The 13,086-nt window shown below is 46.5% G+C and overlaps 1 protein-coding gene across 1 annotated transcript in view; it reads right to left on the bottom strand.

Annotated features, from left to right (window-relative positions):
- Positions 1 to 12,286, bottom strand: part of macroh2a1 (macroH2A.1 histone) — a 32,101-nt gene extending 19,815 nt beyond the window's left edge. Inside the window, exons 1-2 of the mRNA XM_084386798.1 lie at positions 12,113 to 12,286; positions 10,207 to 10,382 (exon numbers count right to left, since the gene is read on the bottom strand). Coding sequence (XP_084242924.1) covers positions 10,207 to 10,378 — 172 coding nt within the window. The 5' untranslated portion in view covers positions 10,379 to 10,382; positions 12,113 to 12,286. The remainder of the gene's footprint in view (positions 1 to 10,206; positions 10,383 to 12,112) is intronic.
- Between the last annotated feature and the right edge of the window lie 800 nt (positions 12,287 to 13,086).

Genomic DNA, 13,086 nt, shown 5'->3' on the forward strand with positions numbered 1-13,086 from the left:
AGATGGTGGACCTGCGCCTAGACACGACCACACCGCATGATGTGGTCAGCCGGATTCGGGCCGTATCCAGATCAGATGGTGGACCTGCGCCTAGACACGACCACACCGCATGATGTAGTCAGCCGGATTCGGGCCGTATCCAGATCAGATGGTGGACCTGCGCCTAGACACGACCACAGCGCATGATGTAGTCAGCCGGATTCGGGCCGTATCCAGATCAGATGGTGGACCTGCGCCTAGACACGACCACACCGCATGATGTGGTCAGCCGGATTCGGGCCGTATCCAGATCAGATGGTGGACCTGGGCCTAGACACGACCACAGCGCATGATGTAGTCAGCCGGATTCGGGCCGTATCCAGATCAGATGGTGGACCTGCGCCTAGACACGACCACACCGCATGATGTAGTCAGCCGGATTCGGGCCGTATCCAGATCAGATGGTGGACCTGCGCCTAGACACGACCACAGCGCATGATGTAGTCAGCCGGATTCGGGCCGTATCCAGATCAGATGGTGGACCTGCGCCTAGACACGACCACACCGCATGATGTGGTCAGCCGGATTCGGGCCGTATCCAGATCAGATGGTGGACCTGGGCCTAGACACAACCACAGCGCATGATTTAGTCAGCCGGATTCGGGCCGTATCCAGATCAGATGGTGGACCTGCGCCTAGACACGACCACACCGCATGATTTTTTAATAGTAAACAGATTGTATGGCCAGAGGATATCCAAATTGAAGGTGTCGGAGTAGACGTATCCCTTTCATCTTCAATGTCATTTACCATAATATGTGTATATCGTAAACCATCTGCAAAGTTGGATTTCTATGAAAAATTTAAACTTCTTCTCAAATATTGTGATTTAAATAAAGAAACAATCATTATTGGTGATTTTAACGTAAATTGGAATGAAAAGAAGGTTAGAAAACATCTTAAAGAAACTACAGACCGCTATAATTTCACACAATTAATTCAACAGCCCACTCGGATAACTTCACGTTCCAAAACATTAATAGATTTACTTTTTGTCAATCGACCTGAAAGAATTACAAAAACATTTAACTTTATGACAGGCTTATCAGACCACAATGCTTTCTTTTTTTCAAGAAAGCTCACAAAAAGACGTTTCAAAGTTTCACACAGTCATACTGTGTATAATGCTATTCCAAAAAACCAAATGCCAAACTTTGCGGCGGCTTTGCAAGAAACCGATTGGAGTGAGTTAAATCAAAGTGAGGACATAGAGAATTGTAGTAATCTGTTTCAGTCTAAAATCAATCAAGTAATGTTAAATTTTACCAAAAGAGGAAGCCATAATAAGAGAAAAGGAAAGTTGTTACCTTGGTTAAATGATGAGTGTAGGAAATTAATGAAGGAGAGGGATGTGCAACTTAAAAAATCATTAAAATCAAGTCTTACAATAGATAGGCAAAAATTTACATCCTTAAGAAATAAAGTCACTAACTATATGCGAAAGGCAAAAGCAAAATTCTTCATGGATATTATCACTGATGCCAAAGGGAATGGCAAAAAAATCTGGCAAAATCTCAACAAATTACTTGGTAGACAAAAGAAAGATTCAATTGAAGACTTTGAACTCAAAATTAACAACGCTGTAGTAAAAAACCCAAATTCTCTATCAAATGAATTTAACCAATATTTTTCAAAATCTGTTAGGGAGATAACTGAACTGTTTGAGCCACCTGAGAAAATAACTAGACCCATTGATCCTTCCAAGCCTGTGTTCAATTTGTGTGAAATAACAGAGCTGGAGGTAGACAACATCATTGGATCACTTAAGAGTTCCAAAGCAAAGGATGCTTATGGGTTAGATTCACATTCTCTAAAGTTATGTAAAGACTCCTTAATTGCTCCAATAACATATATGATCAATTTATCATTCAAGCAGAGAATTGTTCCATCCTTCTGGAAAATGGCCTTAGTCACCCCAATCTTTAAATCTGGTGATAAATCAAATGTAGCCAACTACCGACCAATCAGTATCCTTCCAGTGGTCTCCAAGGTCGCTGAGAGGTGGGTTGCTAAAATTATAAATAAGCATCTAAATAAAGGCCACTCCCCCTTGCATCCGATGCAATTTGGGTTCCGCACCAATCATTCAACTGAATTTGCCAACAGTTTGTTTGTAGAAAAAGTAAAAAGTAAATTGGACAATAATGCTTGTGTCGGTGCTGTGTTTTTAGATTTAAAAAAAGCATTTGACACTGTTAATCATGAGATTTTATTATCTAAATTGACATATTTTAACTTTTCTTCAAATGCCATTCAATGGATTAAATCGTATTTGGACTCAAGAAAACAGTGTGTTAACATTAACAGTGTCAAATCGTCTTTCCTAGATGTCCCCGTTGGTGTGCCTCAAGGGTCAATACTCGGTCCCTTATTATTTTCTTTATATATAAATGACCTTCCAAACACTTGTGTTGATGTTGAATTTCAAATGTATGCTGATGACGCAGTCATCTACACAAGTGCAAAAAGTGTTCAAGAGGCTTCTGCCATCCTGACCTCCGCTTTGGTGCCTGTAAATGAATGGCTTTTTAAATCCTGTCTGCTACTTAATACTAAAAAAACAGTTTGTATGATGTTCACTAAACAGTCCCGCGACATAAAACAATCTGGTGTATTTTTAAGAGGAGAAGAATTAGAAATCATCTCGGAATTTAATTACCTTGGTGTGACCCTTGATTCCACATTAAGTTTTAAAAAACATGTAAAAAGAATATCAAGTACAGTAAAATTTAATCTACGAAATTTTAAACAAATCCGTCAATTTATACCATTTGGGGCTGCTAAAGGTTTTTTACATTCTATGATTTTATCACATATTGAATATTGTTGTACAAGTTGGACATTGACTGGTATGAACACACTCAAATCAATAGAATCACTCTATAAAAATGCCTTAAAAGTCTTTGATAAAAAACCAATGTCCTTCCATATTTGTAATATTTTACAAAAACATAATCTATTAAGTCTAGAGAATTTTAAACATTTTAAATATGCCTGTTTTGTTTACAAAGTGTTAAATGGATTAGCCCCACCTCCCATGTCGGACTTCTTTAAATCAAAGACTCACAGTGGTGCCAGGACACGGGCTTCCACTAGAGGTGACTGTGAGGTGCCTTTCAGAAGAACAGCCTTTGGACAAAATGCTCTGTCTGTGAAGGCCTGTAAGTTATGGAACAGTATCCCCATCACTGTCAGGGAATGTTCCACATTTCCTATATTTAAAACCAAACTCAAAGTGTGGCTTAAAGCAAACCAGTCTTGTGACCATTAAGTGACTTTTCTTTTACTTTGCTTGTATGTATTCATTTTTGTCATTTTGTATGTTATAAGTTCTGTATTTCTGTAATTTGTCTAGGGACTACGGATGTAAATTAGCCCTGTGGCTATAATCTGGCATGTTTACGTCTGTTTTTGTTGTTTCAATGCAGATGTTCATTAATGTGCATTGTCCCTATCAAATAAATAAATAAATAAATAAAAATGTAGTCAGCCGGATTCGGGCCGTATCCAGATCAGATGGAGGACCTGCACCTAGACACGACCACAGCGCTTGATGTAGTCAGCCGGATCCGGGCCGGATCCAGATCAGATGGTGGACCTGCGCCTAGACACGACCACACCGCATGATGTAGTCAGCCGGATTCGGGCCGTATCCAGATCAGATGGTGGACCTGCCCCTAGACACGACCACACCGCATGATGTAGTCAGCCGGATTCGGGCCGTATCCAGATCAGATGGTGGACCTGCGCCTAGACACGACCACAGCGCATGATGTAGTCAGCCGGATTCGGGCCGTATCCAGATCAGATGGTGGACCTGCGCCTAGACACGACCACACCGCATGATGTGGTCAGCCGGATTCGGGCCGTATCCAGATCAGATGGTGGACCTGCGCCTAGACACGACCACAGCGCTTGATGTAGTCAGCCGGATCCGGGCCGGATCCAGATCAGATGGTGGACCTGCGCCTAGACACGACCACACCGCATGATGTGGTCAGCCGGATTCGGGCCGTATCCAGATCAGATGGAGGACCTGCACCTAGACACGACCACAGCGCTTGATGTAGTCAGCCGGATCCGGGCCGGATCCAGATCAGATGGTGGACCTGCGCCTAGACACGACCACACCGCATGATGTAGTCAGCCGGATTCGGGCCGTATCCAGATCAGATGGTGGACCTGCGCCTAGACACGACCACAGCGCATGATGTAGTCAGCCGGATTCGGGCCGTATCCAGATCAGATGGAGGACCTGCACCTAGACACGACCACAGCGCTTGATGTAGTCAGCCGGATCCGGGCCGGATCCAGATCAGATGGTGGACCTGCACCTAGACACAACCACAGCGCATGATGTAGTCAGCCGGATCCGGGCCGGATCCAGATCAGATGGTGGACCTGCGCCTAGACACGACCACAGCGCTTGATGTAGTCAGCCGGATCCGGGCCGGATCCAGATCAGATGGAGGACCTGCACCTAGACACGACCACAGCGCTTGATGTAGTCAGCCGGATCCGGGCCGGATCCAGATCAGATGGTGGACCTGCACCTAGACACAACCACAGCGCATGATGTAGTCAGCCGGATCCGGGCCGGATCCAGATCAGATGGAGGACCTGCACCTAGACACGACCACAGCGCTTGATGTAGTCAGCCGGATCCGGGCCGGATCCAGATCAGATGGTGGACCTGCGCCTAGACACGACCACAGCGCATGATGTAGTCAGCCGGATTCGGGCCGTATCCAGATCAGATGGAGGACCTGCGCCTAGACACGACCACACCGCATGATGTAGTCAGCCGGATTCGGGCCGTATCCAGATCAGATGGTGGACCTGCGCCTAGACACGACCACACCGCATGATGTAGTCAGCCGGATTCGGGCCGTATCCAGATCAGATGGTGGACCTGCGCCTAGACACGACCACACCGCATGATGTGGTCAGCCGGATTCGGGCCGTATCCAGATCAGATGGTGGACCTGCGCCTAGACACGACCACAGCGCATGATGTAGTCAGCCGGATTCGGGCCGTATCCAGATCAGATGGTGGACCTGCGCCTAGACACGACCACACCGCATGATGTAGTCAGCCGGATTCGGGCCATATCCAGATCAGATGGTGGACCTGCGCCTAGACACGACCACACCGCATGATGTAGTCAGCCGGATCCGGGCCGTATCCAGATCAGATGGAGGACCTGCGCCTAGACACGACCACACCGCATGATGTAGTCAGCCGGATTCGGGCCGTATCCAGATCAGATGGTGGACCTGCGCCTAGACACAACCACAGCGCATGATGTAGTCAGCCGGATCCGGGCCGTATCCAGATCAGATGGTGGACCTGCGCCTAGACACAACCACAGCGCATGATGTAGTCAGCCGGATCCGGGCCGGATCCAGATCAGATGGTGGACCTGCGCCTAGACACGACCACAGCGCTTGATGTAGTCAGCCGGATCCGGGCCGGATCCAGATCAGATGGAGGACCTGCACCTAGACACGACCACAGCGCTTAATGTAGTCAGCCGGATCCGGGCCGGATCCAGATCAGATGGTGGACCTGCGCCTAGACACGACCACAGCGCATGATGTAGTCAGCCGGATTCGGGCCGTATCCAGATCAGATGGAGGACCTGCGCCTAGACACGACCACACCGCATGATGTAGTCAGCCGGATTCGGGCCGTATCCAGATCAGATGGTGGACCTGCACCTAGACACAACCACAGCGCATGATGTAGTCAGCCGGATCCGGGCCGGATCCAGATCAGATGGTGGACCTGCACCTAGACACAACCACAGCGCATGATGTAGTCAGCCGGATCCGGGCCGGATCCAGATCAGATGGAGGACCTGCACCTAGACACGACCACAGCGCTTGATGTAGTCAGCCGGATCCGGGCCGGATCCAGATCAGATGGTGGACCTGCGCCTAGACACGACCACAGCGCATGATGTAGTCAGCCGGATTCGGGCCGTATCCAGATCAGATGGAGGACCTGCGCCTAGACACGACCACACCGCATGATGTAGTCAGCCGGATTCGGGCCGTATCCAGATCAGATGGTGGACCTGCGCCTAGACACGACCACACCGCATGATGTAGTCAGCCGGATTCGGGCCGTATCCAGATCAGATGGTGGACCTGCGCCTAGACACGACCACACCGCATGATGTGGTCAGCCGGATTCGGGCCGTATCCAGATCAGATGGTGGACCTGCGCCTAGACACAACCACAGCGCATGATGTAGTCAGCCGGATTCGGGCCGTATCCAGATCAGATGGTGGACCTGCGCCTAGACACGACCACACCGCATGATGTGGTCAGCCGGATTCGGGCCGTATCCAGATCAGATGGAGGACCTGCACCTAGACACGACCACAGCGCTTGATGTAGTCAGCCGGATCCGGGCCGGATCCAGATCAGATGGTGGACCTGCGCCTAGACACGACCACACCGCATGATGTAGTCAGCCGGATTCGGGCCGTATCCAGATCAGATGGTGGACCTGCGCCTAGACACGACCACAGCGCATGATGTAGTCAGCCGGATTCGGGCCGTATCCAGATCAGATGGAGGACCTGCACCTAGACACGACCACAGCGCTTGATGTAGTCAGCCGGATCCGGGCCGGATCCAGATCAGATGGTGGACCTGCACCTAGACACAACCACAGCGCATGATGTAGTCAGCCGGATCCGGGCCGGATCCAGATCAGATGGTGGACCTGCGCCTAGACACGACCACAGCGCTTGATGTAGTCAGCCGGATCCGGGCCGGATCCAGATCAGATGGAGGACCTGCACCTAGACACGACCACAGCGCTTGATGTAGTCAGCCAGATCCGGGCCGGATCCAGATCAGATGGTGGACCTGCACCTAGACACAACCACAGCGCATGATGTAGTCAGCCGGATCCGGGCCGGATCCAGATCAGATGGAGGACCTGCACCTAGACACGACCACAGCGCTTGATGTAGTCAGCCGGATCCGGGCCGGATCCAGATCAGATGGTGGACCTGCGCCTAGACACGACCACAGCGCATGATGTAGTCAGCCGGATTCGGGCCGTATCCAGATCAGATGGAGGACCTGCGCCTAGACACGACCACACCGCATGATGTAGTCAGCCGGATTCGGGCCATATCCAGATCAGATGGTGGACCTGCGCCTAGACACGACCACACCGCATGATGTAGTCAGCCGGATTCGGGCCGTATCCAGATCAGATGGTGGACCTGCGCCTAGACACGACCACACCGCATGATGTGGTCAGCCGGATTCGGGCCGTATCCAGATCAGATGGTGGACCTGCGCCTAGACACAACCACAGCGCATGATGTAGTCAGCCGGATTCGGGCCGTATCCAGATCAGATGGTGGACCTGCGCCTAGACACGACCACACCGCATGATGTAGTCAGCCGGATTCGGGCCATATCCAGATCAGATGGTGGACCTGCGCCTAGACACGACCACACCGCATGATGTAGTCAGCCGGATCCGGGCCGTATCCAGATCAGATGGTGGACCTGCGCCTAGACACGACCACAGCGCATGATGTAGTCAGCCGGATTCGGGCCGTATCCAGATCAGATGGAGGACCTGCGCCTAGACACGACCACACCGCATGATGTAGTCAGCCGGATTCGGGCCGTATCCAGATCAGATGGTGGACCTGCGCCTAGACACGACCACACCGCATGATGTAGTCAGCCGGATTCGGGCCGTATCCAGATCAGATGGTGGACCTGCGCCTAGACACGACCACACCGCATGATGTGGTCAGCCGGATTCGGGCCGTATCCAGATCAGATGGTGGACCTGCGCCTAGACACAACCACAGCGCATGATGTAGTCAGCCGGATTCGGGCCGTATCCAGATCAGATGGTGGACCTGCGCCTAGACACGACCACACCGCATGATGTAGTCAGCCGGATTCGGGCCGTATCCAGATCAGATGGTGGACCTGCGCCTAGACACAACCACAGCGCATGATGTAGTCAGCCGGATCCGGGCCGTATCCAGATCAGATGGTGGACCTGCGCCTAGACACAACCACAGCGCATGATGTAGTCAGCCGGATCCGGGCCGTATCCAGATCAGATGGTGGACCTGCACCTAGACACGACCACAGCGCATGATGTAGTCAGCCGGATCCGGGCCGCATCCAGATCGGATGGAGGACCTGTGCCTAGACACGACCACAACGCATCCCTGAAGTGTCAGCAGAGATTGTGTCAACTAGACTCTCCCCTGTGAAGGCCTCATCGACACGACAGCCATCGGCACTGATCCTCAACAAACTCATCTCCGCGTGATGATTCCGATCTTCAACTAGATGGAACTGGATAATATTTTGTATGTTCTGATCCAATCTGACTTCTGACCTGTAACGCTGCCTGAATCATAATCATACACTGTTCATTTGTTGGCCAGAGGAGAACTGGCCCCCGTCTGAGCCAAGGTTTTTTTCTTCATTCTGTCACCTGATGGAGTTTTGGTTCCTTGCCACTGTTGCCTTTTTCGCCTTTGTTGTCGCCTTTGGTTTTTGGCTTGCTTAGTTGGGGACATTTAATTTAATATTAAACAATATTATTGATCTGCCTGCATTGACACCACTATATGAGAACTGAGCTGAGCTGGACGATGACATCACGGTTCCCTTTCGAAAGGGAACTCGCACTGTGTCGATATGGCGCTTTGGGGAACGCCTCCGCATGAACTGGTGTCTGAAACGCTTATCTAATCACGGCAATCCTATTGGCCGGTGACAGCCTATGACATCACTACTAGTGCGACCCGGAAGTATATAAGGGGAGCCTGGGGAACATGTCCACATCTTTTTGTCTTCTGGGACAGTTTTGTCTGTACTTGTTGTTGACATGTTCTCCAGGCTCCCCTTATATATATTGTTTATATATATAAACAGAGGTTACAGTCGTAACCTGAGACGTTTTCTCCAGAGCAGGTATATATACAGTATATAAGTGAACTAAATTAACAACTTTTTTACAAGAAAAATGAACCATCACTGAACTTACTTTAGCAGGACTGTGATGCTATTTTCTTCTAGAAACAAACTTTGTTGCATTATTTTCCTGTTACCTCTGGATATATAAAGCTGCTTTGAAACAATCTGTATTGTAAAAAGCGCTATATAAATAAAGGTGACTTGACTATATTAGATATGTGTATTAAAGTGACAGCAGCGTAATATACAGAACCTACTGCTATATATGCTGTTAATATGAATCAAACAACAAAAGAAAAACAGAAAATCACTCACTGTTCTTGCCTGAATAACTTTAGTAGCTTTAATAAGAATACATTTCTTACTTGAACGCTGCTGTTAAACACTCTGGCGAGGAGATGAACATGCGGACTGTGTTCAGATCACTGAGGGCGGGGTTTATGAGAATAGGGCGGAGTATGTCAGCAGTCATGGGTGGGGCCTAAGCATATGTGACGTCCCAAAAGCTACAATCTGCAAACGGCTTATACTGAGACACTACTTATGATTTATGGGGATTTAAAAAGAGGAGTGGGAGGATTTTTATCATTATAGGGTGGTTGTGTGCACACACTGCCAACACACATTTATGTTCAAACACCATGTAGAAGTGAATTTTGCATAAAAAGGTCCCCTTTAAGTTGTGAAAACTTTATTTCTGAATATTTCTGAAACATTCAGTTTTTTAAAATGTTTTTTTTTTTTTTTTTTTATACAAACTTTAAGGGAACATTCCATTGTATCATTCTTCAAACATTATGGGAACATTACTACTATTGAATGTTCTCTGAACATTCTGAAACATTTAAAAAACGTTTACTGAACGATGTATAAATAATGTTTTTGTGCTAAAGTTTTGCGGAAATGATTAAAGACCACATAGCTTGGAACGAACGTTCTATTAATGTTACTGGAAGAACGTTTATTCATAACTTTGAGAGAATCTTGCCAGAACGTTCCCTGTTCGCTGGGATAGTGGAGCATACAGTATGTTCTCTGTAGTTTCTGATGATGGAAATCACAAATAAAATGTATTACCCCTACAGAGAACACTGTCCACTGTGTCTCACTTTAGGACTTCTAATGAAGTGCATTGACAGGAGTAAGGCCATGAAACACTGATGAGAATAAGAGACTCGTCCTACCGGTCAGGTATTCCAGTACCGCAGCCATGTAAACTGGAGCTCCGACACCAATCCTGTATTTGGGAAGCCCTTTCTTGATGTAGCGCAGCATCCGGCCGACGGGGAAGATCACTCCAGCCCTGGCGGAGCGCGAGGACCTGCTGATCTTCTTCTTCCCAGCCCGGCTGGACATGATGCTGCACACACACACACACAGCAGTCGAGGCGGCTTTACTTCTATATACAGTACAGATCGTTTCAAAACAAACAGGAAAATAACAGAATCAATGCTGCAGTGCAAACTATCAGATAAATTCAAATTCTGCTGTAAAAAAGACAATAGTGTATTTTGTTCATTTTGCATTATAACCACCAAAGTGTGCTGGAACTAAATATTAATTCAAGAATAAAACAAGCCTCCAAAGATCTTTTTCTGCAAATGAAAAGAGTAATGTGCTAATCTAATTATTATTAGTTAAAGGGATAGTTCACCCAAAAATTAAAATTCTGTCATCATTTACAAAGGAAGATATTTTGAAGAATTATGGGTAACCGAACAGTAACCTATGAAAAAAAATATATATATATATACTATGGACGTCAATGGTGATCCAAATCTGTTTGGTTACCCATATTCTTCAAAATATCTTCCTCTTAGCCTGGGAAAACCCAGACAAACTTCCGGCAAATTTAGATTTGCTCTGCAAGTAGTCTGGCCAAGAGCCCATTCAAGCCGATTTCAAATCTGTCCAAATCGAGGCACCAATCAGAAACGTTGAGGCGGGCTTTACACGATGACGATCGCTCTGATTGGTTTTAGGTCTATCCAATTGCGCCCAGAGGCATTTGAGCGACGTCCGTTGGTGAAGCGCACCAACTTTTAAATGCATTATTATATTCAAATTGCAAACACATGAGGACAGTCTCCATGATAGACCCACTGGCAGATGAACGTGCTACTACATTTCTCTCCGAAACGGTAGGAAATTAAATTAGATTTAATAGAGGATTTTAACTGTGACAAGATGATTGACAGGGCAGTTTACGTGAAGGGATGCACGCGACAGATCCGTCCGATAAAGATGACGAAGTAGTATGTCCCAAAGCTTGCCTACTTTTTTGCTACACATTCAAAAGTAAATACCTTTTCTTCACAAAAAGAGTATATACTTTTATGGTGTAGTGTAACTTAGGCGAATTGGGACGCAGCATATGGCTTTGCACGATGACGATTGCTCTGATTGGTTTTAGGTCTATCCAATTGCGCCCAGAGGCATTTGAGCGAAGTCCGTTGGTGACGCCCCTTTGGAAATGAGTTATTAATGAAGCTTTGCCAGACCATAACTCAGTTACTACTGAGAATGGTCTGGTTTTAACCAGGCTATCTTCCTCTGTGTTCAGCAGAAGAAAAATATTCATACAGGTTTGGGACAACTTGAGAGTGAGTAAATAACATAGTTTACATTTTTGGGTGAACTGTCCCTTTAAGATTCAAACAATTATAGATTAGAAGCTGTCGCATTTATATTTGTATTCTGTATTGAAAAGCTGAATACATCTGGGTGTTTTTGCATAACAACAACTAAAACGAGTTTGACACAATACAGCATAAACATTAAGATCTTTAAGCATCGGGTTTCGTTTAAAAACCAGAACTGACGACACTGTAAATGAACGCGCTGTTTTGAGTTTATGTGATCAGATTAGAAATAGAATCACTGTGACTGTGTTTACATCATAACGCGCGTCTCTTTCGGCGATACATAAAGGTAGAGCGATGTTTTGGTTTGTTCCAATGATTATATGACAGCTGGAACTTCCTGAGTCGCGGCCGCGGAACTGCGTCCGTCAGTGAGCGAGCAGCGCGCGACAGTCTCCTGAAAGTGTGTTAAAGCAGCACATGCACTGATGACACTTGATGTCTTACAGTAGAGAGTGTGTCCGAGTTCAGTCCACTACTGTCTGCTACAGCGAGACCAGCTCAAACAGCGTCCGACACACACAATCCACAGCGCGATACACACACACCCGATCAGCAGAGAGTGCGCGCAGGAGACGAGGACGCGCCTGACCGATGCCTAGCGGCGCGCGCCCACAAGTCACATGACATCTGCTATAAAAGTGTTGGGTAAAACAGTTGATAAATATGCGTTACATTTTCATTTGATACATTGATTATGCGTTACAGTTACATTTGATGCGATAGCAAATTAGCAATCTTTGATGAATCATAAACCAATCTTTTGGTTTTGATCTAGAGAAAATCTTTGCATTGTTCAAAACCTTTAGGTCCAGATAAAAACCAAGATAATCCAATTTCAAACTATTTTTCTTTCTTTTAAACAGCCAATTTTCAAGGTTTCATCCAATCTGACCTTTGAACATCTGTGCGCTGGAATCAGATTACATGATCCGGATTACATGTAACAGTTACTTCTTTATTATGCTATATAGGCCCAGGTCTGACACTTTAAGCTTGTGTAATAAATAGTGATTTAAAAAAAAAATTGTTTACTACAAGAATAATTGCTTAATACAGTAGCTATACATTCAGACATCAAGTCTGCTAATGTATTACTTATCTGAACCACACTGTAAAAAATCCAACTTGCAAATTGTTAACTCAGTTTAAAATTTTAAGTTGAGTGGGCAAATTTTTTACTGCAATGTTGAGTTTACTTATAAAAACTATTTAACTGCAAGTGCACTACTATTTTGTCCAATGAACACAAACAATTAAGTTGAGAAAACTTAATATTTTGATTTCATAGTTCGAACGTTTAACTTCCCGTCATCGCGCATGCGCAGTCTGTCTCGCTGTACGTTACTTGGGGTTTCCTCCTCCAACCACGCTATCGAAGGGACTGGATTTCATCTGATTGCGGTAAGTTTTCTTTAAGC

The sequence above is a fragment of the Rutilus rutilus genome, assembly GCF_951802725.1.
Source record: "Rutilus rutilus genome assembly, chromosome: 18".
Classification (NCBI taxonomy): Eukaryota; Metazoa; Chordata; class Actinopteri; order Cypriniformes; family Leuciscidae; genus Rutilus; species Rutilus rutilus.